General features: G+C 30.5%; 4 protein-coding genes across 8 annotated transcripts; all 4 read right to left on the reverse strand.

The window, feature by feature from the left end:
* Positions 1-1,050: 1,050 nt before the first annotated feature.
* On the reverse strand, positions 1,051-5,440 carry LOC113864941 (putative E3 ubiquitin-protein ligase LIN). Of its 4 annotated transcripts, none has more exons than XM_027499211.1 (7): positions 4,216-5,440; positions 3,983-4,121; positions 2,936-3,885; positions 2,689-2,836; positions 2,254-2,508; positions 1,800-2,106; positions 1,051-1,566 (listed from the first exon to the last, which is right to left on the reverse strand). In XM_027499211.1, the coding sequence occupies exons 1-7, from the start codon at positions 5,268-5,270 to the stop codon at positions 1,436-1,438; spliced, it is 2,985 nt and encodes a 994-aa protein (XP_027355012.1). In that variant the 5' UTR covers positions 5,271-5,440; the 3' UTR covers positions 1,051-1,435. The 4 variants fall into 4 exon arrangements, 3 of the variants coding, with proteins under 3 accessions (XP_027355012.1, XP_027355021.1, XP_027355003.1); XR_003504937.1 differs by having other exon boundaries at positions 1,136-1,566; positions 1,800-2,015; positions 4,216-5,329; XM_027499220.1 differs by having other exon boundaries at positions 1,136-1,569; positions 1,800-2,097; positions 4,216-5,329.
* A 2,107-nt stretch (positions 5,441-7,547) lies between these two features.
* Positions 7,548-8,589, reverse strand: LOC113853189 (DNA-directed RNA polymerases II and IV subunit 5A-like). Its single transcript, XM_027483686.1, has 3 exons — positions 8,209-8,589; positions 7,824-7,937; positions 7,548-7,673 (listed from the first exon to the last, which is right to left on the reverse strand). Exons 1-3 carry the CDS (start codon positions 8,587-8,589, stop codon positions 7,548-7,550), a joined length of 621 nt encoding a protein of 206 aa, XP_027339487.1.
* Positions 8,590-13,617: 5,028 nt separating this feature from the next.
* On the reverse strand, positions 13,618-20,564 carry LOC113866187 (regulatory protein NPR3). The gene is made up of 4 exons (XM_027501073.1): positions 18,385-20,564; positions 16,636-17,389; positions 15,305-15,502; positions 13,618-14,272 (listed from the first exon to the last, which is right to left on the reverse strand). Exons 1-4 carry the CDS (start codon positions 18,931-18,933, stop codon positions 14,010-14,012), a joined length of 1,764 nt encoding a protein of 587 aa, XP_027356874.1. The 5' UTR covers positions 18,934-20,564; the 3' UTR covers positions 13,618-14,009.
* A 4,815-nt stretch (positions 20,565-25,379) lies between these two features.
* Positions 25,380-26,005, reverse strand: LOC113853151. 2 transcript variants are annotated; one of them, XM_027483629.1, is made up of 3 exons: positions 25,842-26,005; positions 25,647-25,716; positions 25,380-25,545 (listed from the first exon to the last, which is right to left on the reverse strand). In XM_027483629.1, exons 1-3 carry the CDS (start codon positions 25,962-25,964, stop codon positions 25,493-25,495), a joined length of 246 nt encoding a protein of 81 aa, XP_027339430.1. In that variant the 5' UTR covers positions 25,965-26,005; the 3' UTR covers positions 25,380-25,492. The 2 variants fall into 2 exon arrangements, with proteins under 2 accessions (XP_027339430.1, XP_027339429.1); XM_027483628.1 differs by having other exon boundaries at positions 25,422-25,488.
* Between the last annotated feature and the right edge of the window lie 442 nt (positions 26,006-26,447).

A 26,447-nucleotide genomic window follows, 5' to 3' on the forward strand; every position in this document is an offset into this window, starting at 1 on the left:
TAGTTCATGTACTTCATATATATTTTGAGCTTATATTTTTACCTTAGGGGAGTTTCTCTATAATATGCATGAGAGGACAATGGAAGAAACATTGGTGGGGTGGCCATTATCATAATGGTTCCCAACTTTAACCAAAATAGACACAAGTCACAAATAACATTTGTTGATTGATTTCATGATTTTTGACACAAAACATTCGGCTTCAATTAAAAGACACTTTCATTGGGACCCCACAGTTGGATGAAGATTGAGGCATGAGGAGGAGGAGGAGGAATTATCATAATCAAAAAGAAATGTTAATGGACAATGAGAAGGATATATCAAGGATGACACTTTGTTGATTGTAAATCCTTGTAGTCAAGTGATATTTGTCCTCTTCATGAGGGTATCATAATTACAGAATGATTGATGACTGATATGTGTCTTTACCACAAGTACACGGTACCATGCTTCCGTTGAAAAAATCACACAAGTGAAGAATAGTTATTTGGTTTAGCTTTAGTTGAACAAACTAGTGTGTGAACATTTATATATTTAACAAATATTTTAATCCTTTAATCAAATAATTTTATTTATATAAAAATTATGTTGCAAACCTCCACTTGAATGGTCATGTCATGTTAGATTATTTGGTTTCTGAAAATTTTTTTATGTTTATTTTCTATTTTGACTTGTGATTATAAAATTGTCACACTGTTTTTATTTTATTTTCAGTTTTCAGAAATTTGTATAGAAAATAGAATCTAAAATAAAAATAATGTAACAGTTTTATGATTAAAAATAAAAACTGAAAATGTTTGATTTCATCAAACATCACCTTAAAGAACTGTTGTCAAACTGGTTTCTTACAATGAATGATCACATCATATTAACATAATCATCCAATTATGTCTCAAATTGTTCTGTACAGATTGTCTCCTATTCTTGACAAGAAATGAGGATTTTTTTAATCCAAGAGAGATGGATGCTCACCCTGTCGCAGTCTGGGCAAAACAGTAGCACATGAAGAACTACGTGAGAGATAAGTTGTTATCCATGTGTAAACAAATAAAATAAAAATTGAAGTTAACTCTTTTGTCTTGTATTTTGGTTTCTGTTACCCATGTGAGGGAGCGAAAACAAGACAGAATGGCATTAGCACAAACTACAAATTTGTAATCTTGGAATAAAGATAATACTGAGATCGAAACAGAAAATTTGAATATACTTTTAGACACCCCCCTCTACCCTCTTTTTGTGATTTCTTTCTTTGGCTAAGCAAGCATTTCAGAAAGTGAAATCATAAGCTGTCATGAATAAAACAAATATTACGTTTCTTTAGATAGAAATATTCCCTTTAAACTAATGAACTATACAAAACTCAAGGATGGTTACCATCTCACTTATATGAAAGAGAAAGAACATTGAATAATACAACAAATATGAAGCTTGCTAATCATTGTCTTAATTGTAAGCTACTCTTTGAGAAGATTGAGATGAGTTCATTGGCAGTCCACGTCACCAAGGAGAGATTTCTGAGATGTTTGAGCGAGTCTTTATCCAGTGATGGTAGGAAGGAGACACATCCTGCTAGCAATATGTCAAAAAGGATAGACAAATGAAAATGAAGAAAATTAAACAAGGGAAATAAAATTGCTATTAAATTTTATAATAAGAATCCTTTTGCAGCCAATAATTTTAGTGAGAGACTCTGTGATACCAAATCTAAAAAGTTTGAGAACAAATGGAAACAACTAATCCTTTCAGGACAAAAATTAAAGTTTGTCATGGCTTGGAAGAAGGCAAAAAAATTTTCATACCTGAATTTTTTTTAAGACTTAGTAATGCATATGAAGCTAGCACTCTTTCCTCAACATCTTTATCATAATTCAAGGACTGTTGCAATTGTGGCCTTAAGATTGAGAAAACCATTGGTGGTAAACTTCTATCTTCAACTAATTTGAGGTAGTTGCACATCCATGAAATAGTTACAAGGCTTGCTCGTACTAAACATGGGGTGCCATTGGCTATGGAACCTGCAAGTGCTGATAGCAAATTCTTATTTCCATTTTTGAACAAGACACAAGCTGCTCTTTTCTGCCAACTTTCAGCTTCTTCCTTCTCATTCTAATCAGTGGCATATAACCAATCAATAATGTTGAAATGCAAAAAATAGAAAACACGAGTACTAGAAACATGTTCTCATGTGTGAAGTAAAGACAAGCAATTTAAACATTACACATTACATAATTATAGTTTTTAACCAAAGTTTACCTTGTGAATAAAATCATAAACAACAATATCCTTGCAGGTAAATGAATCTTCTAAGCAAATTTCTTGGAAGCCTGCTTTTTGTAAAAGTGATTTTTCCATTAATGATTCTCCACTATAAGAAAAGTGGCCACCTAATAAGAGTAGAGCTCGGGCTGATTGCTTTTGAACTCTATCATTACATATTTGGCAATTTAAAGCTACCACAAGGGCCTCAATCGCTTCTGTTCTATATAAGCTGCCCTTGACAGGATCTTCCTGCAACACAACTGCTATTGCATTTGTGAAGTATTCAAAATATGTTAAGCAATTTGGTATAGAATAATAGAGGGTCCAAAAGTTATGATTTTAAAAGTAATGGAAGTCACATAACTTAGATCATTGTGCATAACCAATAATTCCATGTAAACACTACTAAGTTGAATGAAATAGAATTACCATAAGATCAAGAAGCAATAATATCACTGCAACTAAAGGGCGTTGTTCAGGTGGAGCCTTCTGAAGGTAAATGAAGAAAATGTGCATTATGTTTAAGCCACCCCATCCATCTTTAAGTCCTCTCAAGAAATTTAATATCTTGGTTCTTCTGGTATGATTCCAAAAGAATGTCAGCATTTTATGATAGAGAAAAAAAGGACCAAGAAAAAGAAAAGTATATTTGGAAAGGTAAGTAAGAAGTACATACCTATCAAGGTAGAGCAACTCAGCCAGTACAAACAAGGCAAATCCACTGGAATTTTGTTTACTCCCAAGAACAATGAGTTCAAGCAATGAAGTCTTGTTTATATTTTCAGCTATATAACTTCGACAGCCTCCTTCGGCTCGAATGCAACATGAAATTATCATAGCAGCATTATTTCTCTCATGGATCTCTCCTTCTTCAATTCTTTTCATTAGCAGGGTCAACCCCCCAAGTGAAAGAACCTGCCTGGCATTCTCCAAATTCTTGTCTTCATCAAAACCAGTAAGAAGTTGGTCCAAAACATAAAATGCTGCCACTTGAGGACTGCATTGTACTGTGAAGAGGGTCTGCAATTTGTCTCCAAATTCTAAGACTCGAAGTATTAGCGGCACCCATTCTGAAGATAGCATCTGTTTTGCCTGTGGCCTTGACAGATAAAGCAGAACTGCAGCTTTTAGAAACAGACTAGTGCTTCTTAGAAGCCTCACAAATATTTCTAGTTGAGGATCAGAGTTCAGAATAATTTGTCTAATTGCATCGTTCCTTCCTATTAATTCTGCTAAAATTGATATAATCAATTCCAGCATCTCATCCTCAGTTGAGGCAAATAACACCTCTAGGATAGCTTCAACTACACTAGGTTGTGTCAGTGCTTCTTCAATGAGAGGATCACCAGGAGAGTTCAACCAAGCTTGGGTGACCACGCGAATAGCAAATTCGCATTCACTTAGAACATCTGATGAACATATAGTCGTAATAGCTCCAACAAAGTCTCTTGAAAGAACAGTTGAAGCATTCTTGGATCTATAGCTGCTGTTATCCAAGCTTTCCCTTGGTATGAACCTGCAAGAAAAGCACTGAAAATAGTCCACTTTCTGCGATGCAGACCATAATTGAGCATGATTCTTGTCAATCTGGCTTGACGATCTTCCAACAGATATCCTATCTTCTATCTGTCAACAGTGACAAAGAAGACAAAGTTTGAGAAATGCAATTCTTCATTTTGAATCAGAAGATTTTCATCTATGAATTGAAGGCACAGAAACTAACCTGAGCTGAACTGTGTTTGTATTCATCTCCATACAACTTTTCATCAATCTCTAAGACCGTAGTAGTTGTCAACGCTCCATTTTGGTCAGCAATACTGGTAAGTTTCTGCTCTAGTTTGGTGCCAAACACTGTCTTGTATCTGTTATAGAGAACCAAAAACATAAAAGCACACGTTTCTTATAAAAAGATGGGAGTTGCGGTGATTTTAAGTCTAAGATGTTCATATCACTTACAAGTTTGGGTTGATTGAGGAATTTGAAACTGAGAAATCTGAAGACCTTCTTCTTGATGATCTATAACTTGACGTAGATGGCAAAGAGACATTAGGAAGCGGAGGCTCACTAGCCCCGACTTTAAGCCATTGCTTGTAGTACATAGCAAAGAGAGTAGTCCCAGTATCCATTTTTTCATTGTAAACTTTACTCAACACCTTCATTTTCTTTTCCTTCTCACCATGATCTTCATTTGAAAGCAACTCAAGCTCTGTGCTGTACCAAATTTTAAGATGGAGAAGATGGGGAAGAAACAAATGTTCCCAAAGGTCAGGAAGCAAGTATGTTCGAGCTAAAGTTGGAGAATCACAAAACACTTGAAGTAAATGCTTAGAGGAAACCCTGTCATTTTTCTGAAGTTTGTAAGCTATTGCCAAATATAGTTGAGCACAAGCTGAGAGATGTGAATTTGGTACACCACAAGTTGAAACATCCCTGGATGTTTTAGAATTCAAAGAAGCAACTAAGGTTAAAAGCTCAATGGAATTCCTTAAGCTTTTGATCATTGTCACATGCTCCTTTTTTCCTTGATTCTGTACCAATCTATCAACTTTCTTCATACCCAATTCCATGTTCAAAAAAACCTCATCACCTGAATCCTTTATTCTCCTTCTTTCCAAGAAAGAATCACACTTCTCTTTGATTGTTTTCCTGAAATCATCATCTTTCACATATCTTCCTATGTAGCCACTGAGGATAGTAATCACTGCTCCAATGGCAACTTCATCCATCAAGGGTCCTACCATTCTTGAATCAGCTGACACAAGTGACTTAGACTTTGATCTTTCTGAAGCTGAACCTACCCTTTTGAATTCAGATGAAGAAGAAACACTCCTTGTTGTGGCATTCTCTGCCTTGTGTTTTGAGGAAGCAAGGCTTTTTGCATCATGACAGATGTATGCAGCAAGTGGCTTTTTCTCATGTTGTGAAAGTTTGTGTTTTGGCCTCTCATATTGGAAAGGGAGTGTATGGTGGAAGAGTCCTTCTTGTGAGGGAAGTTCTCCAAAGGAAGCCATATGTTGGTGAATGTGATTTGTGTTGAAAGAGAAGTTTGAAGCAAGAAAAGCTTCAATGACATTCTTGGAACTCAAAACAAATATAAGATAACACAGCGACAGCTAGCTTAGCTATAGGAAAATAGAGGCACAGCAATGAAGACAAAGAAGGGTTGGATTTGGTGGACAGTGGATGGTGAATCTTTTAAGCTAAAATTTTAAATTACAAGGTTCTGTTCTGTAAAGGGTCAAGAACCTTTTTGGACCAACCTACTCACTTCAGTCAAATTGCCGCCACATTTCTAAACAGTCACTTGCTAATTGCATAATTTAGTTGGAGCAAACAGAAAAGTACTTTTTGTGTCAATTAACAATTGCATTAAAAAAAATTATGCACTTTATTACTACCAAAAATAAAATATTTTGTAGTTTTAAATATATTTTTTTTCATGGACAACACAGTATCTTTTATTAAACTTTTCTTGCGCTGTTCTGCTGGTTTGTCCGGCCATATAGTGGCTTTGTTTGGTTCTGAATTCTGATATCTGATACTGTGATGTTTGGCTTCTTTTTTGTTTGAATTTGCATTTTGTATTATCATATAAGTAACGTTTAACAAGCATTACGCTTCACTCACTCTATTTACTTTTTTGTTTTTAGTTAAGAAAAGTAATAACCAAAAATGGGTTTCTCTAAATTATTTCATAAAACAAATAATTATATTTTAAGTGAATTAATGAAATTATAATTTTTATGTAATTGCAGTATATGACAAGATATGGGATTTGAAAGTATTTATAATTACAAATAATTTTTTATAACTTTATTTTAAATATTTATATATTTAATTAAATAATAGTGGTATTGTGAGAGAAATATAATTATTTCCGAATGAGAGATTCCCTTTATAATTGTAATATATTAATTCTTATTCAAGAAATCTTTCTCCATGTCTAAGAATACAATATGACCCTTTTAGTTAATTTGGTATGAAGGTAAAAGTGAAGAAAAATTCATTAGTAAGTTTTATTTATGTCTAAGAATTATTTTAGTTTTCGGTAATGAAAGGGAGCATGGGCCAAAATAAAAAATGATAATATAATCAATCAACAGGGGGAGGGTCATAAAACACTAGTTTAGGTGGCTGTTCCCAAGCCAAATTTGGCATCATATCTGCAACTGTATTGGCCTTCTTATATAGTTGTTTAATACACATCTCTTAATCTTGTTTCATTTATATTTTTCTATTATAACGACACATGACATTTTTTATATTTTTATGTTAAAATTTTATTATTTTATTTATCCATTTCATTTTTATATTTTTTATATTTTTATTTTATTATATTTTTATCATTATTTTAAAAATTTTCAAAAAAATGATGAAAAATATAATATGCACAAATAAATTTACAAAATAAATAATTTAACATTTTATAGTCATTCAAATAATTATTCTTGACACTATTTGGTCTTTAACATATTATAATATTAAGTATTTCGAAAATTAAAAGCTATGCAAATAATTTTTTAAAATTTATAATTTAATAAAATGAGTTATTTAGTAACATTTGAAGGATATCATGTAATTTTAACATCCAAATTAGTATCAAATAATTTTTTTTCAAAACACTGAATCAATACCTTTGTATTTTTAAAGTAATTTATAATAATTTATTTATTAAAATATAGTTTAAGATAAATAAAATATATTTAATAAGAATGCACTAACAGTGTAAAAAATTAGACAATAATATAATCATAAATTGTTATATTAAAAAAATTTATTAATTTTAAAATTATATTAATAATATATTTTAATCAATTGACATTATAAAAAACTTTACATTAAAATATGTCAATTTTTAATATTATTATTAATATATTAAAATAATTAATAATATAACATATTGCTTACTTTATAAACACCTACATCGTAACCTTACAGAAACTAGTTAAATCTAAATTTGTTAATTTCAAAGCGTTGTTAGGAGGACTTGGAAAAAGGCAAGTCCTAAGATAATGATGAATGAATTGCTTCACTTAAGACAGTTTTGAACACTAAGTATCAACAGTAAGTTAAAAAGACAAAATTTGGATACAATTTATGTATATTGATTAAAATTAAAATATTATTTTAATAATACATAATAATATTAAACACAAACATTTTATTAAAATAAAATTCTAAATTTAATTGATAAATAACACTGACAGCGCATGCACATATATTTTGTCATACGTGAAAAACACACAATTTGGATTCCAAAGTTCCAAGAATACACACTTGACCCATTCTTATACAACATATCGATAGGTAACATATCTGCCCGCAGTCTCACTTGGCCTAATAATTTTGACAACCCGTCCACGTTCAAGTCCATAGGATCTTGCAACAGGATCACTAATCTGTATTCTAGGTAGCTGAGAACCACCCCATAAAACCATCTGTCAGTGTCTACACAAATTTTTGTGGTACAATCCAAAATTTGCACTGTTTGAAAATATGTTGAAAAATCTTTAAATGTGAATCAAAATTTGAATACAAAATTTTTCAAGATCAAACATACTGACCTGAATTTCTTTTACGGTATATCTCTCAAGCAAAGTTTTCTTTTCTTGGTCAGTCAAAACTTGATGTTCAGGAACAAGAACATGCTCTTTTATGTTGACCAGCAGCTCTGCTTCCTGTGTCAATAATAAACAACACTAATCTCTGAGTTTACGAAAGATCTCACGCTGCAATAGTTTCACTCAGTGTTGTATCATGCGTTTCATTAATTGTTGTTATGTGCGTAGTTCAAAAATCCCATAAAATACATGCTCTATATGTAGCAAGATGCATCAAACTATTAAGATACTTTTTGATCACTTAATGCGATTGAAGGACCAACGACAAAAGGGAAATAATTGTTTGTTTTTCCCTCTCTAGATAATGATAAATGAAGCACCACCTCACCTGAAAAACCTCCAAATGAAATCTTGAAGAAATTGCACTAACACAGGTCTTGGCAAAGGGTGTCAAATTCTGTTGAGCAACTAAGATAGCATTGAAAACGTTTTCTGAATTCATGCGGTTGGTGTAAGTCTTCATGGTCTTGACGCCGATCTTAGCTTCGTCAGGGAAGAAAACATAAATCTGGTCAGCGGAATTATGTTTCTTAGATTTGTTGATAACAAGGTCTTCCCTCTTCATGTTTTCACCGTACTTATTCTTGAAATCGTGTCTCGACATGTTTATCTCAAAGTCTCCGACGAGGTAACCTCTGTCCCTCAGCATCTGCATCACCGTCTTTCTGATTCTGTGAAGCCTTCCTATTTCCTCCTCCGAAAGCGCCATTTTCTCTCTACTCTCTATTCACCGTAGCACTACAGAGTTGCAGGCAAATAAACAGTGGGATTATATGCTTGTAACAGAAAATGTTACAAAATAATAGAAGATAACAGAACACTTGATAACAGGAAAAGTGATAACAGAAATGATAACAGAAAAAAGTGACAACAGAATGTGCTTCTACTTGTGTGGCATAGCAACAACTAAACTACCTAGTATCTTATTAGCATTTGATGAGACAAAAAAGAGAATAAAGCATTAGCTAAGTGCCAAATGACCACTATCACTTGCAAATGCTGCTGGGTTTCATTGCCAGGTTGTGCATATGCATCTTTGGCCAAGATAAAAATATTGCTTTTATAGTTTTCTTTTATTATTTTATCATATTTAGCGTACTTTTTAAAATAATAATTAGTTAGCACTTTGTAATAAATAATAATTATTGTGAATATAATATATCTAATAAATTTAAATAAATAAATAAAAATTTTAATTATTTATTTCAAAAGATGTGGTAGATAAATTTATTATTGAATATTTTTTACCTACATAAAAACTTGAACATAAGACTTTGTTGATAAACTTTCGATAATAATTTTTTAGTTTCAGTTTATTAAATAATATTATATTCAATAGTGATTTTTATATTTTAAAAATTAATTTTTATTCAAATTTATTATCAATATATTTGTTACATAATTAGTTTATATTTTTTTAAATTATTATAAATATATTATTATCATTCAATAAAATTGAATTTTTCTCATTCAATGAATTCAACAATCGTAGCCGCAGCAAGTGACTACTAAAATTAGAAACTAAACAAATTTCGTAACAAATAGCAACTAAGTTTGCTACTTAATATAATCCTAGCAATTAGCTACTAAATTAGCCACCAGATCAATTGCTAAATTATGATATGTATTATTTAACTACTGAATTAGCTTGCAAATATGAAAAATGATATAAAATTTATATTTTTTTTAAACAAAAAATTATTAATTAAATGATGACTGGATCACATTTTTATAAAATTATGATTATTTTCATAACGTACTAACCTATAAATAAAATTTTAGAGATTTAAATAAAAATAAATTATATAATTAATTTTATATTTAATAAATTTGAAAAAAATTAATCTTATAAGTATTTATTTTTATAATATCAAATTAAGCATTTTCATAAATACAACACAAGTTCTTAGTAATAAGATAGAGCTCTCCTTACTTAAGAAAATTAGTTTTAGTGATGAGAAAGCGAGAAAAGATTGGTGACCAAAGTAGTTCTACACCTTAAAGAAAAGAGATTATTTGAGAAAGGAGGAAATAGAGAAGATAGAAGTAAAAATGAGAGACTCAAGCTCTAAGATATTCATCGACGATTCTGTAGAGTTGAAGGACCAAAATAGTTCTACACCTTAAAGAAAAGAGATTTTTTGAGAAAGGAGGAAATAGAGAAGATAGAAGTAAAAATGAGAGGTTCGAGCTCTAAGATATTCATCGACGATTCTGTAGAGTTGAAGTCTGAGCTCGAATTCGATGAAGTTTTGGAGTTTCTAAGGTTTTTATCTGTGATATGGGAAGAGAGAGTTCAGAAAAAACGAGAGAGGGACGTGAGTTGTAGAAATAAAATGAATTTTCATGCTTGAGCGACGGATCTCTCGTCTGAGCGAGATATGCAGATAATGATTTTTTAATGTTTTTCTGATATGCGAGTTCCATCTTGTCTGAGCGAGCTGGCGACCAAAGAGAGCAATATTTCTCCTGTGAGTTCTTGCCTGAACGACACAGCTCGCTGGACGAGATTTTCATCTTGACTGAGCAAAATCACTCTCGCTTAGTCAAAGTGACGGTTGAGATAATTTTATTCTATCTCGCTTGAGCGAGAATCATCTAGCTTGAGCAAGATTGCTCTGAAACAGGATATTTTTGGGCGCTTGAGCAAGCATCAACCTCTTCTAAAACTCTTCTCAATTTATTCCTAACACATCCTAATGCTATTTAATATCAAACAAAACATAATTCTTTAAATAATAAAAAACAAGTGTGTTACACCACTCAACTCGTCAACGACAACAGTAATTTCAATGTTACTGGCCTCAATAACTTTATCAAAACCGTTAATCTAGCTTCTTATGGCCTTTGTATGCAGTTGTTAATTCAAATCTTGGTGAAGAATAGCTATAGAAGTAAAGCAAACTCTAAGCTTTGACCTTTACTAATTCATAGGAATTTTTTTGTTCATTTTTTTTCATTTAAAAAAATGGAGCTATATGCACATAATTGTATAATAATTTTACTTTTTTAATGTATTTCTAACCATGTATGTGATTTTGGAGTAGTAACATGTTTGTTAAATGTGCATTTTTATACCCATAATTTGTTAAATAAGCAGATTTTGTTTAAAAAATAATCAAATTATTTATAATAATTAACCATTGAATTTAGCCCATCGAAAGAATTAACGATCGAATTTGCTGCCAAATGATTGTTGCAGTTTAGTCGCTAAAAGTTACAACCGAATAAAATAGTTACTAATTTTGCAACCAAATTATTTGCCAATGAAATAGTAGTTACAATTAAATATCCAATTAAAGAAATAGAGAAATAGTGTTCTAATTAGCTACTAAAATAGCAACTGAATAACTAATTTTCAATGGCTATTTTAGCACTCTTTATCCTTCTAAGATGAAAATTTGTGAAAAAATTAGCCACCAAAATATTTTAGCAACTAATATTTATGTGACGAATTTTATGTTTGGTTGCTAAATTTATGTGATGGAATGTTTGGTTACTAATAATTTCAAATTTATGTGACGAATTTTATATTTCGTTGCTAAATTTGGTTGCAACTAATATTTTAGCAACCACTTTTATTCAGTTATTATTTTGGTAGCTAAATAAATTTGCAATCAAATTTTCTATTTTAACCATCAAAATTTTTTGTTCCTAAAAGAATTTTTGTTGTTGTTGCACTATATGCTATATCAGTACCAAACTACATTAATTAGTATTAATTAATATTATAAACAACGTTATATTATTACGATGGGACAAATAAAAAGTATACTATTATCTAATGTGATAAGCGATAGCTAAAAAAATATGAGCTTTTTGCATATACACTGTGTGCAGTTTGACTATAATAAAAAATATATAGTATATTTTAAAAAGTAAATCTTGAAAATTATTTATAAATCACCAATGTTCAAAAATAAAGATTTTTTTTTCAGAATAAAAAATGTTTGTTTAGTTAAAATTTAGAGTTATGCTTACTATTTTATTTTTTAATTGAAACACGATTTATATAAAGTTATGAGTCAATCAAACATAAATGAAGAAAATATTAAATTGGATTGTGACAATATGCTGAAAGTTATTGCTCATTTTTACATTTGTTATTTGATTTTTAAATTATTTCTTTAAAGAAAAATATGGCAAAGAGGCAAAAAGATAGAAAAATTTAATTTTAACTTCTAAAATAATTTTAAAATATATTTTATAATTTTTATTATTTATTATAACTTAAATATAATAATTCTCACTATTTTTATTAAGATTTTAATAATACTATATTTTTTTTATTGATTTTGCATTAAGTATAACTATCAATTTCAGTATAAATAAATGAAATTTTAAATAGTAATTAGTTAGTACTTTGTAATAAATAATAACTATTATGAATATAGTATATCTAATAAATTTAATTAAATAAATGAAAATTTTAATTATTTATTTGTGTGTGGTATTTAATAAATATATTTAATAAAATGCTAATTAAGAAGTGTAATGAATTTTACTAATAAATATAGATATAAATAGTTAATTATACGTTGTTTCATTAAAATTGTAAAGTCAAAGTTTATGTTTGTTATTTATATATAATAATAAAAATATTTATTTTTATGTAAATATTTAATCTGTTGACCTGTAACAACTGTATTTTTAAATAATTTTATTTTCAATGACAATTAATAGACTTCAATTACAAACACAGTTTTATGTTATGTTATGTTATATCTTTTACATTTAATTTATTGTAAAATCAAGACGCTTTTCTCGTTATTGTAAAGTCAATGACACTTTCTGTATAATCACTTTTATTTATCACCAAATTTGTAAAAATTTGACTTGAAAGTGCAAGTATAATTGTAAAATCACTTTCATGTCTAATGTATTTGAGTTTTTATGGCACGACTTTTGTTAGGATAAAAAAATACTTTTTATTACGTCAATGCTCTTCCTAAAGTAAAAATTAAGGATTAGACAAATGATTCTTTAATATTACAAAGAACATGGCTTTTTGAAGCTTAGCATAACATATTTTATGTTGCCAATCCACTTCATGCTGCATTTTCATATATTTTATGAATTAAAATTTTATTTTTACAATAGATAAACATCGTTCATTATATATGTTAATTTAATTATTTAATTTCTCAGGTATATTTTGTTTCTTTATAATTATTTTCTTTAATTATAATTTTTTAATCTACATTTTGATAAAAAAAAAATAATTATCATCACCATATCATATATTATACATAAACTAGTATCTAAAATATGAATCATAATTTCTAAATGAGATTATTTTAAAAAAAATGCTTTTAAAGATTATGTCATATATATTCTCTATTTTAAAAAATGCTCCCTTCATACACTTCATCAGTGGATCAAAAGAAAAACTTTCTCAATCTTTTTAAATCAGTTCTTAGAAAGTGTTTTTGAAGATAAAATAAAAAATCTTAAAACACAGTTAAACAAGTCCGCAACCATGCTCAAAAGAAAAGAAATTAAATGCATTTTTGAATTTTTGGGAGGAAGAGTGATATGCATGCAAATTTATCATGCAGTAGTAACTTTCTATTGCGATTGAGAGATGGAGTCTATGTTACCGCTTGAGTCTAGTAAGATTAATAACTCTTCAATTAAACAAGTGCACTTCATTTTCTTTTGCTCATTAAACAAAGAGCAGTTATGTATTCTCTTCAAGTTAATTTTTCTGTCTCAAAAAGAACAATGAAGAATCTTAATGATACATCTAACTTTATTCTTTGACAAAGTAATATAAAAATATTCTGTAATTTATATCTTCTGAACTGTGGATTCAATGTTGTTATTAAATAGTTTAACATACATATCCAGCAATCAAAGTCAACAAATAATAGTAATACAATTAGTAGTGCATGGAATTAAAAGTAGACCTTGCATATTTTATTTCTCTCTAAAAAGTTACTCTGGCTTTCTCCACCAAAATGTATATGAAAATATTTTCAAAACACTTGTGGATGTTGATTACATAGGAAGTAGAAAGAGATCAACTTTGCTGCTAAGAGAACTTTACAGATGAGTAGGCAAGTATCTAACACCTTTAAAATTTGCGCTATATATGTAAGACAAACAAAAAGAGTAGGGTGTGTTTGATTACAGTTTTCTAGACTTGTAATGTACAGAATCTCTGAGGGATGATGAGGATGAAGAAGAAGAGATGACAGTGCGGCTAAACTCAGCCTTGTCCTTACTGAAAGCTTTGTGGACATCATCTTTAAGCTCCATGAAACGCATCCTTTTGATTCTCTGCTCTTCTTGTGTCCCCTTCTCAAGGTAGAACAAATCAGGCAGATCATCCTCCATGAACTTATCCAGCACTTCTGAGCAATGAGGAAAGTACCGCCGCCCCATGTCCACTGCCCACCATATCCACATAGAACATATTAAGGTGTCAGAACTTCTAATCAGAATCATACACCACAAGTAGCTAGAGAGTTACGATAGGAAAATAAAGCATGTCTTAAATATGTTTTCGGTTAAATTTAGCCCCAAGATAATTTATTTTTGTTTTAGTCTCTTTCGTTTTTTAATTCAACACTTTTGGTTCCAATTAACGACGTGATTAACTAAAAAATTGAAATTTTTTGTTAGGTCACGTAAGTGAAAGAGATATAAAATGATTAATCTATAAAAATCAGCTACTAAAAAAAATTAAGGATTAAATCAAAATTTCGTGAAAATGTAAGAATAAAAAACATATTAAATCTTAAAATCATTATAAAGATTTTGCATCTTCAAAAGCTGTCCTGTCCTATTTCTCCCCCATTTCCTTCTCTATTTCTCCTCCACTTCCTTCTCTATTCTCCATTTCTGTTTAGTTTTCTTTCCCCTCTCTCTCATTCAATTCAAAAGCTCAATTGCACAGAAAGGTTACATGCAAGCATTTTTGTGCTTGACATGTGTGCACTTAGAATGTAGAGAGAGAGAGAGAGAGAGAGAGCACGATGATACCAGGTATTCTGGGATTAGTATAATCAAAATTGAAAATAAAATAGAATTTAGTTAACTTATTTAAAAAAGGTAAATTACAACTTTAATCCTCTAAAGTTATAATTAAAACTCTGCACTTGGTTAAAATACTCAAATATTAGTCATTAAAATTTTTGTTAATCTTAAAAGTATATTATTAAACAATGATACCAACAACAACAACCTAGCCTTATCTCACATTAAAAATATATTATTAAATAGTGAAAAAAATTTATTTGAACGAATGCTTCCAGACCCAGCAACCAAACCAGAAATAGAGCATGCATAAAATAAAATTGATCTCACTACCCAACTGGCTACCTATTTGAATGACCACCAGACTAGAGCATAATAATCCCATAATTATAACAAATGGTTATAGGTAATTGAAATTTTATTTTAATAAAGAGTGCAATTACCCGTTTTCATAAGGGCTTCCATCCTAGAAAGAAGTCTTTTATTTTGCACTAAGGGAGTCTCATTAAGATCAACCTCCCTTAAGTTGCCATTTGAACCTTTTAATGCAGAAAGACCAGCAAACTCTGATGTGGTCTCAGCATGTGCAATGTCCATGGCTAGTTTGGCTTCTGAAGGGAAGAATAGTCTTGCAAATGCCACTGCAGTAGACAGCAATACTTTCTATTAGATGGTTTGAGCATAAAATATCCCATGAACATTGTTAAATCAGCTAAACAACATTCAAAGTGAAGCCATAAATCAGATGTCTTAAGAGAATTTTTCAATAATTCACATAAAAAAAGACAGGCCTCAAACAGAATGATTATTTTGACAAACAACATTACCATTCCTCAAAGGCATTTAGCTACAGATACAGAACAAATAGTTTAAGAAACTACGTCACCTAGCCAGACTCAATCCCGCCAAGTAATGCACAATTAATTGGTATCAGATGAGATACAAATTGCGGTTTGCCAATTGCAAAATTTTTCAGTAAACCAATCCATACAGCCTATTTGTGGCCATAATATTCATCGAGTACTTGCATTTCTTCTACACATCTCACATTCTGATTTAAACACTTTCTGTTGGTAACTGTCCAATCTCAAGACATGGTGCATCCTACTTTCTGTTTTGGGCTAATAAAACAAAAAAATTTAGAATCTAAAGCATACAATAATTCCTTTAACAGATAATTGGCCCTCCGTTCTAGCCTTAATTCATTTGCCAAAGAACTAAAAGAATTCCTTATTTCAAAATCTAAAACAACAGAAACTTTATAACCCTAAACCCTCAATGTGAAGACTGTAGGTAACCTAAAAATCTTTCCATTTCCGAATTCCAACTCAAATTATATTACATAAAGTCAAACTGACATTTCAATGAATAGTCTAAATTCCATCAGTCCTGCATTACATTACAAAGAATTGGTAACAAACAGTTAGACAACGATCAGACAAAGAGTCTACATACAATCCAAACCCCAAAAATTCATAATATGAAACTATGAGAACTATATAGTCACTATTCCTCGAAAAAGGGAACCAAGGTTCCTAATTACCAAATATCAGCAAGTCAAAAGAAAAAAAGAATGATATATAGAAATAAAAGAAAAGAAGAAAGTAATTATGAGACCTATATAGTCACTAATCCACTATAAAAGTGACACAAGTTTGGGAAAATTTCATTCCAAAGCACAAAATAAAGCATTTAAAACCTATATGCAAGATCCAAGACAACAATGTATAGAACACAAGCAACAAGCAAAAGAACGTCATCCATGACATCATACCTCTGTTCTCAAGGTATAGTAGCTTCATGTGGAGATCCTCAGCCATGGTTTGGGAAGACATACAGGCATCCCCAGCCATTGGATTCCTACGCAATTCTCTTTCAAGAACATCAATGCATATCCTATCTTTGTTAGTTTCTTTCCCCTGTTCTGTTTTTGCATGATAATCCTTTGGCCTTGTTAACCTCCTACAAATACTAACAGGACTCCGACCATCAAAAGTCACATCTGATGCACAAGCGCCTTTGGTAAGAAGGGATACTATAATGGAAGGCTCCTTACGCATGGCAGCAATGTGAAGCACTGTGTACCCACGAGAATTTCGAAGATTGACATTAGCCAAACCCAAGCCAAGTACCTCAGAAACAACCTTGGGGTCACAGTATGCTGCTGCATAATGGAGAGCATTGGCTTCATCTAAAGTAACATTTGACTCATTCAAAAGAAGTTTAACAAGCTCAACATCATCGGAGTCCAATGCCTTGTGTATTCTAGTGATTCGTTTTTGAGACAAAGCATCCTCTACAGAAGCATCATTTTCAACTTCTTGCAGAGGATTGGGGCGGAGCAATTTAACTTTTTCTGAGAGCTCATGGGGAAGCTCTTTCTCAATTGAAATCTGGTCAAGGTCTGATCTGGCCACCCTGTCAGTACATTGAGCAACAAGTTGACTCAATTGACAATGGAATGCAACTGTGATGATTGGGATGACATCTTCCACAAGAGCTTTCCCTACAAAGTTAAGAAGACGTCGCTGCAAAAATTAGAGCATTAATTAGTTCCTTGATCCTTAAGCTTGATCAGACACAATATAGCTTGTAATTTAGATGTGAAACTAATATGCGTAGTGCTTAATACCATGGCACAACATTCTAGGCACAAGGCGTTTGCCAAAACAAAGTAAGATACATCGAAAATTAATTAAAGAATTCAATTTCACACTCCTTCAGAAACAAGAAATGTAAGATTTAGGTCCAACAAACCAACATACAGTAATGATTTTATTTGAGAAAAGGAAAGCATCCACATTGGAGCAGTAGCATTACTTGCTAATGTATATGGAGGCTTGTATGTTCTGGGAAAAATAACAGAGTAAAGTTGCATGTTTCTGAGGTGCCTGATTGTTAGAGATATATGTTCCATTTTAATTATAAACTTCTCTCTCTTCTGAATATATGTTCCGTTAGGCAGCCTACTACGACCCCAAGGTTGTTCTGGGAAAGCATTTACATTTCAGTTGATCCCAAGCATTTACATTTTTCTGGCTCATAGCCCTTGTAGTCAGACTAGGGCTATGAGCCACATGAAACATATATTCAGAAGAATCCAAAGAATATCAATTCCAATCCTAAACTACTGTTATAGCCTTGTTCATCATGTAAGTGAAAGGATTACCCATTATAGCATGACTCCACCGATTAATTAAAATAAAGGCTCCAGCATTCATAATTTCTCTTTCTCCTACTGAATCACCATATAAACATCTTGGCGTAGAATGTGCCAATACACAATATTTTTTTTTTTATTATAAACTTCTATTTCCTAAAATAGATAAAACATAATGGATGTACGGAAAAATGTTAGAGATTAAAGAAAGTAGAGGTCAGTAATGGTTAAAACTTAAAAGCAATCTGGTAAAAGAAGAAGTTTTATGAAATCAAGTTTTAGTAAAAGTTTATTACTGATCATTAGGTTAAATGAAATGTGTTACGTGGCGATCTTTTATGTCATCACAGAGAGAACATTTACCTGAAAAAGGGATACCAACTCTGGTACTTGAAAAATGGAAGAGGCATACATCAACTCCACAGCGAAGTTAATTGCAGGTCTACAAGCATCATGGGCACACACATTGTCAACACATGTTGACACCTCCATTGGAGAGGGCTTGAGTTTACCAGTATATATATAGCCCAGGAATATGAGGAAGGCCTCATATCCAACATTGCCATAAGGCAACAAATCACTCATGCAATACTTCAATTTTCCTTCTTTTTCTGATGATCCTTCCTTCCTCTTGAACAATTCATGGAAAAACTTACTCCTAGAGGCCAGAATACATCGATGAACACCGACCTCATTTCCTTCCACAATGATGTCGGCATCACTATAATCACAATCAGAATCAATCAAAAGCTGCTCCAAGTTGGAGCTAAGCCTACTCAAACTGATAACCTCAAGGTTAGGTCCAGGATCAGAGCCATTTGAAGAGCACATATTGTGACTAACTGAACCATTTGATAAATGGGAAGATGATGTAAAGCTCAAAGATGATGAGGGTTCAGCTGAATGAGCCATTTATCAACTTGATTGATAACCTCAGTGAACATAGAACATTTCTTATTCGTCAAAGAACTTCACACTTCGAAGTTCCTAACAAGAGTCCCAAAAACTTCTAAAACCACTAACAGATGGAAGGAATATGATACTTTACTAATCAAGACCCTGAATTTTCCAGCAAAGACATAAGAACAAAGTCAACCTATAAAAAGAAACTATAGATGCTGGTTATACGATAAACAGTACACTGATCTGTATACACGTGTGTTAGCACTTGGTAACAAAATCTTATGTCATAAAAACACATGACATCTGATCCAACCCTTCACAATGGATCAACTATGGATTGGAAACACCCTCCAACAAAGTTCCTTAACATCAAAAGACAAAAGCTAAAGAGTCATTCTCTATTTCAACTTTCAAGAGCCAAGCTTAAACAGAGACATAAGAAAAAAGCACAAATATTTGATATGTCTGCAAAACCTTAGCACAGAAAAAGTGCAAAAACATCAAAAAGTCCCTTGTTTAAACTTCCAGAGCCACCAAAACAGCATAATCAAACAAAACCCAAAACTGATCCCAAACTGAAAACCGAAAAACAGAAAATTTTATATTAGTTTTTTTTTTTAAAAAATATATCACTTTTCAATTAGACAAGCATGCTACAAAGCCCAAAAAAAGTGGGAGAGAAGAAAAACCGCCACCCCCCAAAACCAAGCTCCCAACTTTCCCAATCAGATCCATCCAGATCAGAAAAAGTTAGAACTTTGATGGGCAGAAGGCCAGAGAGAGAAGAAAGAGAATCAGCGTGCAAGACGGGTAAAACATATAGAGAGAGAGTTGGAAGTCAAAACATGAAAATCGAGGAAATTTGGGAAAAAGAAAGAAATGGGAGAGAGAAAGGCAAGAGGAATGATAACGTCACTGGGCCGTGCAGGTCAAGGACACACCATCCCCGAAGTTTCGTTTTTCGTTGTCAAAGAGATGAGGGAGAAAGTTTGAGAGAGAACAGTGTCTGTGTGTGTGTATGCGTAGCTCCGAAGAGGGCGTGTCGATGGGGAGGTGAAGTGGTTTTGCCGACGTCAGAGATGGCGTCAGCATCACAAGCTGGGCCTTGCTTGCGTCCTGAGTGGCGTCATCACTCTTCACACACAACTTTTGGCTAAGGGCTATTTTCGTCATAAATCTTCTCTCATACTATTTCCTTTGCTTTACGTCATTCTGTATCCACTCTTTCTCCGCAAGTGCTTTAAAGTTAAAAAATTTATACATATAAAAGTAACAATTAATCATGTTAAAGTAAATATAGATTTATATTCATTCAAATATTAATTTAAACTATATTTAGTGATAATAAAAATATTTATCTCTTTTAATAATTTGACAGTGGTCAAAATACTTTTATAATAAACTTATTGTTTTAAAAAAATTTAATTATTTAAGAAACTGATTAATTAAAAATATATTAAAAAATAGTGTAGCATGCGTTTCTCATTTTTGGTATATTATTTGCCTAAGTATCCGTAACATCACTTTCGTGCGTATGGGCAAATAATAATTAACGGTGATCATAATACCATACCATGTGAAAATGGAAACAGCCCAAACTTCCCTTTCATGTCACAACAACTTGCCATTTCATTGAAGAACCTTATCTCTGATTCTCTGATAAGAAGTATGAACATGATAATAATACCTTCCGTCTTTGCTGACTCTGCTGCCACCACTTTTTTTCTTTTTCTAGTCAGTTCACGTTTGATTCTTTTTCACCATAAAAGTTGAAGAAAAAAAATGAGAACCATATAATTGAGTAAATAATTAAAATTCAAATTATTGTTAATATATTTATATGCTGATGATTTTTAATGAAATTTTTATTTATTAATCATTAAAAGTGTCTTTAAAATATAAGACCAATAATATAGCAACTTAACTTTGCATGCAATTGATGTTCTTGCCGAACTCTTTTTATAATATGTTAATGAATGATTGAAAGGTGTGACGTGAATTTTTTATATTGATAATTAACTAAAATCAAACTCTTTGTTATTTGGGAGGACTTGAAGAACTATTCAACTCTATTTTCAGTAAAAAAAAAAAAGTACTTTATTATGCACGTATAAATAGGGAGTAGCTATAATATTTATGGAAGGATATCGTACCAATTGCTAAGGCAAAGTTATAAAAATTTATTTTGTTTAATTTTATTATGAATCTCAATTAATTAAATATAAAATAACAAAAATTATAAGTGATTCACAATTCACCTTAAACATCAATACCTTAAAAAAAGTAGTTAGTGGACTAATTCCTATAAATAGATAATATATATTATGGTACACCTTTGTTGCCCATATTTGTTAAGTGTGTACTGTGTAAAGTCTATCGTAATTTTTTTATTAAATATGGGAATGGAACATAAAATATTAGGATGCGACTTACAAATCAATATGTGCTGACACGCTATCTCTATTATTGGTGCATGGCTCATAGCATGGTTCCAATTAAATATTCAATCCACTTGCTTGGTTCTGATTACTTCATTGATAGATTAAAAAAATACTAGTATTTTTGGAATATCAAAAAGTCTTTGCAACTCGTATTCAATTATTTACCTTTTTTTTTAACGTTCTTATTTGAAAGAATTTATATTTTTTAAACTTTTTTTGTGCCTACAATTTTTTTAAAAATATTAAATGACTCTTCATATTTTAAAAGCATGTACATACTTTTTACTTAATATTTATTTAATAAATAAATAATTAGAGGAATATGCAGAAAAATATAGCAAACCTCTTATTGTTTATTTGCATCTCTGATTTTGCGTGTTCGAAGCTTTGTTGCGCTGAAATCTTACGCCACTAGCTTTGGTCTTGTCTAACTTAACCTAGTCTGAAGGTATAAATGGGTTTCAGCGGAAAGCTTATTCCAAACATCGTTTGTCATATTCCTTCTGTTCTTTTATCTGTCTGTTGTGAAGAACAAAAGTCCACTTGCATGGTTCTGATTACTAGATCGATAGATTTTAACTCCATAGTGTGTGTCTATATACATAATTTAATAAATATAATTAATATGTTTGTTTATTATTATTTTTACTTATGATAAGTGTTTCGATTTTTTAAGATATAGGTAAAGATAATAAAAATATTGATAAGATAATAATGGTTATTTTTTAAAACTTTTAGAAAGACAGAGGAAGATAAACAATTTTTTATTTTAAAAATAACGAGGTAAAAAGAAACAAATATAGTAACCAATAAGAGAAATAAATATAAAATAAAAATAGATAAGGGTCGATATATAGCAATCAGAGTGTCTAAAATATAATAATTAAGAAATAATAAATAACTACTGATTAGAAATTTCATTGAAAATGTATTGTAAACAAGATGGGATGCATTGACAGCGGTTTTTTTTTTTTTTTTTTGTTAAATAACATTTTTTAAAAGATTAATTGGAAAAAAGAAAAAAAAAACCATTCAAAAATGTAAATACCACATCTTCTGTAGGATAAAAATTACACATAAGTCTTTATAAGAAAAGTCAATCAATAAAAGTTAACTAATTTCTTCTGTAGGATAAAAATAATATATACTTTTTTAATTTTAAAAAGGTTAATTAAAAAATTCTAAAAAATGTTAAAAAAACACATGTCAATTTTAACTTATAAAAAATTTTGATTCATTTTATTATTTTTCACTCCTTGTTGATAAAAAATTTTTTGGTCCACTTATTGATAAGTTTATTTAAAAATGTAATTCTAATATTAAAATAGCCCAAGAAAAAGTAGGTATTACAGGGAGCTGAGGGTCCTACTAAGTACTCCCAACCTTGCTTCTTCAGCTCAATATATATCTGCATCATTTTGTTCATGCTTAATTACAGGAACATTTTCAACGCCCCTTTGGACCATGCATGCTCTACCCTCTGCCTGTCGGCAGCCGTTAAAATATACTAGTTTCTCATCTTGCTGAAATTGTGTTTGGAATTAGGTCACGCTGTCTCAAATAGCCTACGAACTAATAAACTTAGTAACTATTTAAGTAATAGATTTAATTTATATTTTTTTAAAAATTTAATTAAATAGATAAGATATAAGTTTTAAAAAAGTTTATTAAAATTATTAAAGTAATTTATTTAAAATTTATAATAATATATTAAATAATTTTATATTAAAATTATAATATAATAATATACTAAATAAATAAAATTTTAAAATAAATAAAATCTTAAATTATAAATTTTAATTCTCGAGAGTTAAAGAGTATACCACTGCATACCTTTTGAGAGAAAATCAATTCTATTTGCTAGAGTTTTTTTTTTTTATTATTATTTGATCCTTGCATTTATAATATCTGGATTACGTACAGTGATGAAATAGAAATATTTAATTTTATTATATATATTCAAAGTGTTGAACTATTTTTATATAATTTATTTAGATACAAATTTTATGATCTTTATAAAAAATATATCTATTTAAATAATTTAATAGTCTATTTATAAAAAATAATAATAACCAAGGTCTCAATAGAGATAGGTCATTAAAAAAGCTATTAGGACAAAGTAAGCTTTTAAAAAAAAAAATCAAGTTAGGCTTAATAAATAATAAATTAAGCTTAAACTTTAAGATTATTAAATACCTATTTATGCAAAGCATAGTCTAACCTATTTCTATCATACCTCAAAAAATTCATCTTAATCATTCTAAAAACAAAGTGGAAAATTGGTCTATCAAATACATGGATATTACAAAATTTAATAGCTTTAATTTTCCAAGGAAATCTACAAATATTTATAAAATGTTACAACAATAATTAGTACAATAATGAATTTTAATAACACGATAACCAATTAATTTTTAAAAAATAAAAACTCTCACAATTGCGTATTTTATAATATTTTTTAAAAATTAAATAACTTACAATGTGAGGTCTAGAAGGTTGAAGCTACGAATTGAGTTAGTTTTTCAATTCCCTTGAATTGGGATTAGAATTACAAATCAAATTCAAGGAGGCCTATTTTCCAATAGACGACATTGATCAATAATATGAACAAGTTTACACTAAATTGCACGAAATGTGAGATGGTAAGATTTCTATTCGGAGTCAACTTTTCCCCACTCCAATATGTCCATTTTCCAATAGAAAAGAGTCACGATGATTGTAATGTTCAGTCAAATTCGTGACTAAACGTTACAAAAATTAACCACCTGCCTCTTTAGGAGACTAGAGTTAGAGTATTTCATGTTCTTGAATTTAAGTCCTTAAATTTTCTAATGTCTTTATGGGAATTGTGAACTTTAGTTTCGACTAGAATCACAGCATTTCATTTTCTAAGATTAAGTCCTTACAGGCTTAAATTTTCTTAAGTCTTTATCAGAACTACAAACTTAGTTTTGGAATTGATTCACGTAATGCAATTACGTCTGAGAGATGCTTCCAGCAATAGTTCATGTCAGTGAATAATTGCTGGGCGAGATTCTAAATACACTTGTTGCTTACTTGGTTTGGCATCTAGCTGTCCACAATCAATTTCTATTTAAAAGTAGACATTCACAATTTTATAAACACGGAACAGCAATAAATTCTTGCTCTAAGCGGAATCAAATTTTTCCTGTATGCAAACAGTAGACCCTTGAAATAAAGGCGAATCAATTAATTTTCATATATACTTTTAATTAGTTTAACTAAACTTGAGGAATTATAACCACACGAGATGCTAAAATAGATTTAAGAAGACAAGTTTTAGCGATTAGTTTTATAAAATAGGCTATAAGCAAGGTTTTGGTGATTAATTTTTATTAATTCTAATCCCATTAGCTTAATTGAAGAATTATTCTTAATGATTTCTAAATAGGCAACTACTAGCAACTAACCTTGCTTACTTATAATTGACTTAGTGTCTGTCTAGGTAAACGATCTAATTATTGACCCAAAAAAAAAAAAAAAAGGTAAACAGTATACACTCATTTCATAACCTCATACTGCATGTAATAAATTTAATCATAAAATTTATTAATATAAGTTCAGAAGTACTTATTTTAATAAATTATACTAAAAAGATACTAAAATAAAGCTTATCACATCATAAACTATTTTTATAAACTCAACTTTGCTCTCAATTAAGTTCTTCCAAAGAGTCCATTATCGTTCTGATGTGTCCATCGTCACTCTTATACAAAACATTTTTATCTAAAGTATTTTAAACAAAAATTAAATTATTAAATAAAACTCACAACAAACACGTAAATGTAACAAGACACACCCATTAATCAAGTTTGAACAATTATAGATTGCGAGATTGTAAATGCATATACGAAGAAAAGCACAGAAAATTATTATTTTTTTAAAAAAAATTAACCATTGAGTTGAATCTAGTGAGAAAGGGTGACAATGAAGGAGAAAATTGAAAAAGATTGATTGGTACAGTATCTCAATGTATTACCAGACGCCATCATACAAAACAGCTCTTAGTAAGATAAAGTCTCCAAGTGGAAACATGTGCTCATTCCTCATTGCCTAAAGCGCTCACTCCCAATTCCCAAACCGTAAGACTTGTAACATATAAACAACTATGAAGAAGAATTCAGATTTTTTAGCTTCGCTTTGGTTGATTCAAGTTGTTCTATCCAAAACATTTTTTGAAATAAAATAAAATCAGAATTATGTAGCACACATTTAAAATTAATTTGAAAGAAAGAAGTGTGAAAGGAGAAGGATGCTTACTCTGCTCCATCGTGGTTGCTGTTTGTACGGTTGTGCGAAAAAACAAGTTTGCGTTTCTCTGGTAGACAGCCTACAGTTGGAGGAATAATTAGAAGGGATTGAAGTAGTAGCAATCGCAATTCGCAATTATAATAGAGAACCCTAACTCTAGGTGGTGAAGTTGAAATTGGTTCGGAGAGGGTGAAGATTAATTACTCTGGAAGAAGGAATATTGTTGAGCTCGGCGATGGCCACTTCGTGCCTCTTCAATTGCTTCGTTAGATCAGCAGAACTTGGCCTAGTATTCGTATTCGTACTGCTCCCAGAAACAGAGGCCATCTTCCACAAATACCTCGATCTCCACTTCAATTCAAAGAATAACAAAGGGTTTGATTATTTCTTTTCTTTTGGTCCAGAAGGCTATTTTTTAAGCATCCAGTTGGGTCTGTTTAACGTGGGCCCATTAGCCCATTTAAACTACTAGTCGGTTCAACTTACTTTGTTTGTTGACCAAAAACACAATTAATTTGTTTTTTTACCCAAAAATAATATATAATATCATCATTCATCACCCTAGTATTTTTTATTTTAAATTTATTTTTTCATTTGACAATTTTAAAAAATATTTATTACTTGATTCCACCTCTTTTTTTTCTCTAGTTTCTTCAGAGTGATCAATAGCACGATTGTACATCCTTGAATAAAACAATGAGTGATACAATTCAAATTCTTACCACATTGACACTGTCAATCGAGCTAAGAATATTGGAAAGATCAAACGACCAATCGACTACCGCAAGAACAGCATAAAATTACAGACAA

The sequence above is a fragment of the Abrus precatorius genome, unplaced genomic scaffold, assembly GCF_003935025.1.
Source record: "Abrus precatorius isolate BTA unplaced genomic scaffold, Abrus_2018 Scaffold10, whole genome shotgun sequence".
NCBI classification, from domain to species: Eukaryota; Viridiplantae; Streptophyta; class Magnoliopsida; order Fabales; family Fabaceae; genus Abrus; species Abrus precatorius.